At 46.9% G+C, this 7,245-nt stretch overlaps 1 protein-coding gene across 1 annotated transcript in view; it reads left to right on the top strand.

The window, feature by feature from the left end:
- Positions 1-5,926, top strand: part of LOC126991673 (uncharacterized) — a 33,244-nt gene extending 27,318 nt beyond the window's left edge. The window contains exon 4 of the mRNA XM_050850374.1: positions 5,714-5,926. Within this exon, the coding sequence (XP_050706331.1) occupies positions 5,714-5,926 (213 nt within the window). The remainder of the gene's footprint in view (positions 1-5,713) is intronic.
- Positions 5,927-7,245: the final 1,319 nt, after the last annotated feature.

The following is a 7,245-nucleotide window of genomic DNA, read 5'->3' as shown; positions in this document are numbered from 1 at the left end:
GAACATTATAATAAAAACGTCCACAAAGTACATCCTTAGGGCTAAAAAACAAAATAAAACAGTAACCCGATAACGTCCATCAAAAATTAATAATCCAATAATTCAATTCGGCGAGACAAACGAGGGGAAGGCAGGGCAGAAAATCCTTATTAGCTCCCGCTGCTCGGCTCCTTCAGGAAGAGTTACTGTGCTTGGATGTTAATTCCGCTCATAATAATATTTTACCTGGCACATTTACCTGCGCGGCCTAATTTACTAAACAAACTCACGAGATCATCAACAACACCAACGAGAATAAAATTAAACTGTGCCAATACCTTTTATACACGGTTTTCAGCTTAACTAATCGCATGGCTACATATAAGGAAGATTTTTGCCCTTAAACACTAATCTAACTCTATCACTTTATCACTATCACAACTAAAACCAGACACTAAAACATCCTTGCGTAACGTTGTGATGCCGAACAGAACGGTGAAAACAGAGCAAAAGTAAAGAATCAACTCCAAAAATCAACATCCTCTCCTCCATTCAGATTAATAGCAATGTTTTCTCCAGTGGCGTCACAATTTCTAAGAACTTCAGGTAGGAAAAAAAATGTAGGATGGGGGACAGGTGAGAGCGGCTCAAAAAAGCGCCCCATCTCAACTGGCGGACGCGAGGGTGAGTGACCTGGCGGGGAAATTGGTCTTCTTGGTCAGGTGTACGAGATTCATGTCTCTTATTATATTTATCCTTGAGGGACCGAATCGCATGCTGTTGATGGCCATACCGTTAGGGGCAGGAATTCTGTCCATAATAAACGGCCTGCCCCCTCGCACACTCCACCACCCACACACTCCATGCACCCAGCTCTCCGCCCACCCTCCCACATACTCATTGTCTGTCCAGCCCTCCTCCCAGCCCTTAAGACACATCCACAACTGTCCATAATAATCTGACCACTTCCTTGTCCTCTTCACAAGCCACACATTCCACCCATCCACCCAAACACATGTCCTGTTATCCACCTACCTCCCAAATCATTCCTTCACATACACACCCAAACTCTTCTCTATATCCATCCACTCCACAATATACTGTTTTGCTACATGGCACATTCCACCATCTATACATCTACACCAGCCCACCGCCCCTTCCAATGTACATCCACCCTCTGTACCAGTCTCCTAACAGCTATAACACCCATCTACACCCCCCCCCCCCCCACGATATACTGTTTGCATTCTCTTGTACTTAAACTCACACACACACATCTACGCCCATCCCATTGGCAACCACCTATCTACTCTTAACTATCATCTATATTTTACCCATTTCCAGCTCCTCCTTCTTACCTTCCCTTCCATCCCCATCACCCACACACATACTCTGAACCGCCTCCCACCCATCTCCATCTAGCCTGTCTGTCTGTCTACGATTCCTCACTTATCGTTCCCCACTTCCTCCTCCTCCTCATCCTTCTCATTCTTATCTTTCTACAACCTGTTTTCTTTTTAGTTGGTCCAGTCCAACCCTACCTCATCCTTCTTTCCCTCTTTCCTTCTCTCCTTCCCTCCTCTTTTTCTTCTTTTTTCCTCCTTTCTTTCTTCTTTCTTTCCTTCTTTCTTGCCTGCCTGCCTGCCTGCAACACCCCCCCTCCCTCCCCCTTTCCCTCTCTCTCAAATAGCCCTCTTCCTCCACTTTCTTCTCCTTAACTCCACCATCACCGTCATTTGCTCCTTCCCTTCCCCGAGCCGTCCACCCACCCATCCACCCACCAGTCCACCGGCCACTTGGAGAGCTCGTTCAGCCACCTTAGTTTATCCACTCATCCCCTCGTTCTCACTCCGGCCCCTGCAGTAGTACCTCTCATCAGGCTCCCCAATGCAGCAAACACTCGCTAAGTGCAAAAACATGACTTGCTTTTAACACCCTTCGCCAGTGCCATTTACCAGTAAGCTGTAGTACTTAAAGAGCCTGAGAGAAGAGAGAGAGAGAGAGGGAGGGTTAGAGGGGGAAGGGGATGAGAGAGAGAGAGAGAGAGAGAGAGAGAGAGAGAGAGAGAGAGAGAGAGAGAGAGAGAGAGAGAGAGAGAGAGAGAGAGAAAGCAAACCCATTATGAAAATAGACTGGGAGATTAAAAATACCAAAGCAAGAAGTGAAATAAGAAACCTGAACCAAAACGGAGAGACAAGAGGGAAGTGTAGAGTGAGAAAAGAGAAGAGAAAGATAAAAAGAGGAAAAACAGACTAATTTCCATTACTACACAAGAGATGGGATATGAGCCAACACTTGGAGGAGAGAACGGGAATCAAGAGGAGGAGGAGCAGCACTAACCACACAGCATCACCACACACGCAAACACCACCAAATGGACTCCACGAACACCCAGTCACACTCCATGCACCCTTCACCCTTAAGACCTTCCCCCCCCGTCAACACCCCCCCCCCTTGCGAGGCACTAAGCTGCTTACGCAAGACCCTGACGATCGCGAAGACAGCCCAGCCAGCGAGGGCGATTACGGCCGCCGACTAATAACATCTGACAAACACTGATCCCGAGACTGTTAACGCCACACACGTACGCACTCGCCGCCCGTCAGAGGTCACTGGCCACCGCGGCGAGGACTGGGCGGTGAACATAAGGTCATTAAGCGATTTCTAGACGCCTTTTAATGCTTTTTTAACGGTAAGATAAAAGACCATATAGTGAAATTGACGTCTTTAGATGATCCCTTAGAAACAAAATTTTACATATTTATTAGTAAAACTGAAGACAGTGTGACAAAGTTGAGATGATGGAACACTATACCAGGGACCTATCCAGCTGTATCTAAATAGCTAACTGTATATTGGTGGCCGCATGGTAAACTTGAGCCCTTTGACAATGTGAATGAACACTTTTGGTCTTTCATTTTCCTCTATAGCTATACTAGATACTAAAAGCCTTAGAGCAATGGTGAGACCTCTGGAAGATGTCTGGGTTAGGACACTTTCATAGCAAGAGAAACTAAAGAGAAGAGGTTAGAAATACCCTCCTTAAACTTTACCTAATTTTTTTTCTACATTTCATTTAACAATAAAGAAAAGAGCGTCGAATGTTTCATAGATATGGAGCCATTTAACGATCTCTTATATAACTCAACAGCCGCTAAATTATAAAAAAAAAAAACATTCCATCCTATACATCGAGGTCATTCAACAACGTATCATTCACTGCCTGGTATTACAAGACACTTTGCCATATCACATCAGCTATTTCTAAAGGTCAAAGAGGGGATCAATCGGGTTCTAATGAGTGTTTCTTTAGGTTCATGGTACAGAGGAAGGGTCAGACTACCACCAGGGTCATAAAACTACCCCTGGAAATCCCCACAACTCCTACGAAAGCCTTGTCAAATATGTGTTTCTTTAGGTTCATGGTACAGAGGAAGGGTCACACTACCACCAGGATCATAAAACTACTCTTGGAAATGCCCACAACCCCCACGAAAGCCTTGTCAAATATGTTTCTGTAGGTTCATGGTACAGAGGAAGGGTCAGACTACCACCAGGGTCATAAAACTACCCCTGGAAATGCCCACAACTCCTACGAAAGCCTTGTCAAATATGTGTTTCTTTAGGTTCATGGTACAGAGGAAGGGTCAGACTACCACCAGGGTCATAAAACTACCCCTGGAAATGCCCACAACTCCTACGAAAGCCTTGTCAAATATGTGTTCTTGGGCGGCGGAATGTCTCATAATACGACGCACTGTCTCTCCGCCTTCCCTTCAGCACACACGCGGCCTGGATGGCGCCAGCTGGAGGGAAGCCCGCGTCGAGCTCCCCGTCGAGTGGATGAACCCACTCGGGCCTCCCTTGACGGGACACCCTCGGAGGAACCGGTTTTCATTGCGTCAGCTTCTGCAGACATCGTAAAGTGATCGATCGTAAAGGACTTATCTATTTTCTTAACAGCACTCTCCCTCCCCTATCTCTCTCTCTCTCTCTCTCTCTCTCTCTCTCTCTCTCTCTCTCTCTCTCTCTCTCTCTCTCTCTCTCTCTCTCTCTCTCTCTCTCTCTCTCTCTCTCTCTCTCTCTCTCTCTCTCTCTCTCTCTCTCTCTCTCTCTCTCTCTCTCTCTCTCTCTCTCTCTCTCTCTGTAAATCTCTCTCTCTCTCTCTCGTCGTTCACCCCGTCACGTGATGGAGATGAAGAATTGATGTTAGAAGAAAGAAAAAGGGAGAGACTTGGAATATTGTAGTAGTAGTGGTAACAATAGAAAGAGCAATAGCAGAGAAGGAGGAGGAGGAGGAGTGGAGACGGCAACGGCGGGAGCAACGGCGACAGCGGGTGTAATAGCAGTAGTAGCAGAGGTAGCCGTAGCAGTGAAAGTAGTTAGATATCATCGCTACAAAACATAATGGGGAAAGGAAACACGAGAAACCAAAAGCCACAAAAACGAGTATAGAGTGCGAGGAAAAGAAGGACGAAAACTAGACGATGTAAATTAGAGAACGAGAAACTCAAAAGAAACAGAGGGGAGGATATGAGACACCAGAAGAACGAATCGGAGCAAGAAGGTTAAAACGAAGGGTATGAATAGAGAAAAGCTGCAGAGACGAGAGGAGTACAGACAAGAGGAGTAGATGAAGAGGCGAGCCGGGAACAAGACAAGACAGGCGCGCTTCCTTCATTCACTCCAAGAAGGAAATCATCACAGAGGAATTTCATAAGCCTGGAAGCGCCTCAATCTTGCCGCGGGGAGTGAAGAGGTTCTTGTGTGTGTGTGTGTGTGTGTGTGTTGAGGGCTTACCAATGATGAAGAGTTGCGAAATGGAACGAAGCAATGGCAGATGGAATTCTCTCTCTCTCTCTCTCTCTCTCTCTCTCTCTCTCTCTCTCTCTCTCTCTCTCTCTCTCTCTCTCTCTCTCTCTCTCTCTCTCTCTCTCTCTCTCTCTCTCTCTCTCTCTCTCTCTCTCTCTCTCTCTCTCTCTCAGGTAGATGTCGTCAATCCTTCGGTCTGATCTCTCAAGGGCATCATTGGAATCTTTTATCTCCTTGAGGTTTTGAGAGATGCTGTTTTCCTCTTCCCAGTGAGTTCGACTTGATAATCGTACGTGTCCAATAAACCGCCTTCCCTGTACTCTCCTCACAGATACTCTCCTTCCTGATACAGACCCATGAATATATAAGTCCCCCCGATTACACTATTTAAAAACATGATACTCTTCAACGTAGAAACTTTAAACCTCAGAAATTAAAGGTGTGTGTGTGGCGGAGGAGAATGCAAAAAATTCTTAGACAATGCAAAATTTCTCCGCATATTATTTTTTCCTAACTTTTTTTTTTTTTTTTGCCAATCTCCGGAGTCCAGTTTCATCTACTTATTCAATACTCCTTCGGCGACGTCTGCTGCTGCTGCTTCTGCCTACCGGTGGCTGTGGGGGGGAGGGGGAGGTGGGGGGGGGGCACATCCGGCCACCCTTACTCCCCCTCTCTGCCCTCCTTAACATCCCCCCATCCTTCCCTTCCTCGCCTTCCCGCCCCCTTCCAGACACCGAGCCACCATTTTTCCCCTTAGATCCTCAACATCCCTTCCCCCTTCTCCTAACCCCTTGACAGACACCCAGCATTCCTCCCTATTCCGTCACCTCCTCACCTTTCATCCTTACTCCCCATCCCGCCTAATCCCCACCCAATCACTCTCCCCCTCCCAGTCCTCCCAGCCCATCTCCCTCCTCAACAGACCCCCCCCCAATCTACCACCCCACCCCGCACACTCCCCCATTGCAAACCCAACCACCGAGCATCTTCCTCTCACCCCACACCCCACTCGCTCCCATCCCCCTTCACACACCGGCTCCCGACGCACTTAATGTTTTACAAGTTCCTGAACAGTTACCTGGAGATTAATGGCTCATGTGACCTGGCTTTTCGTCTGGCGCCTCGTAACACCTGAGGTCGTAAAGTACTCGGAAGGGACAGCAAGAAACACACGTCTTCCAAACTACACGAGAAGGGGATGAAAAATGTGCCGCGAAATGTATCTCTTGTAACATTCCCCTGAAGACTGCCACCGAGAGTACGACGATGGTCCGAAAAATACAAAAAAGGAAGGGGATGTTACGCTCCAGAGGGTTAAATAAAGTCAATAGCGTACTCCTTGAGATTACCACCGAAACTAAGACATGGAGTTCTAAAAATGTAAAGAGAAAGGAGGAGCTGTTAAGCAATAAAAGGCGATAAGGAGCAAAAAATAACTTAATCTAACTTCAAATTGGGACGCAGCGAAATACGTATTGTACCGGCAACGCAAGAACCCAACACTAAGAATACGATTAAGTGGAAAACAAAGAGATAAGAGAAGCAGTGTCTATAAAACCAAACAAGATCCAAATAAACTCCAAAACCATATCGTGTTCACAAGTAGGATCGACTGAGGAAGGGGCAGCGTAAGAAGTTTAATCGTGCGTTTTAGTTTTTTTTCTGTCTGGCTTCCTAGGAACTCAGATAAGAAAAAAAAAAGGAAAAGACGAAAAAACTGACTCTACAACCCAACGAGACCTAAATAAACCCTTAAACCACATCATGCTCGCAACCCGGATCGACTGACGGAGGGGCAGGATAGAGGCTTAATGTCATTTTTTTCTGCCTATAAAGAGGACTGGCTGGCTGGCGGATGCTCAGGGGGCGCTCTCGTGCATACAGTAAGGGCTGCAGAGGGCGAGCCAACACCTTAACTGGCCTGTCCTGATCGTGTTATCTTGAGCGGCCGGTTCCAACAAAACTTAAAAATCCAGTGAGACTCTTATCCAAAGTTTTACTGCGCCAGTTTGATTACCCTGGGCCGAGGCAGGTATGGGGGTGATACAGGTGTGCTGGGATGCTTAGTGGCAGGTGTAGGGTTAGAGGCAGGTGTGTGGGGTGGATTGTGAATATGTCAAGAGGTTGTAACAGGTGTGTGGGGCTTTGACAGGTGTTTAGTGATATTGAGGGATGTGAAAGGTATATAAAATAAGTGAAAAGGTGGGAAAAGAAGTGTGTTGGGTTAGTTACAGGTGTACAGGTGTGTGTGTGTGTGTGTGTGTGTGTGTGTGTGTGTGTGTGTGTGTGTGTGTGTGTGTGTGTGTGTGTGTGTGTGTGTGTGTGTGTGTGTGTGTGTGTGTGTGTGTGTGTGTGTGTGTGTCTGCGGGGCTTGGGAAGTACAGACACGTGTAGGAAGTCTGGGGCAGGTGCCTTGATTTAATGACAGGTGCAAACTCGTCCAGGTGAGGTGAT

Source organism: Eriocheir sinensis, chromosome 7 (assembly GCF_024679095.1).
Source record: "Eriocheir sinensis breed Jianghai 21 chromosome 7, ASM2467909v1, whole genome shotgun sequence".
Lineage (NCBI taxonomy): Eukaryota > Metazoa > Arthropoda > Malacostraca > Decapoda > Varunidae > Eriocheir > Eriocheir sinensis.
Note: the sequence above shows the minus strand (reverse complement) of the source record. Positions and strands in the feature narration are given on the sequence as shown.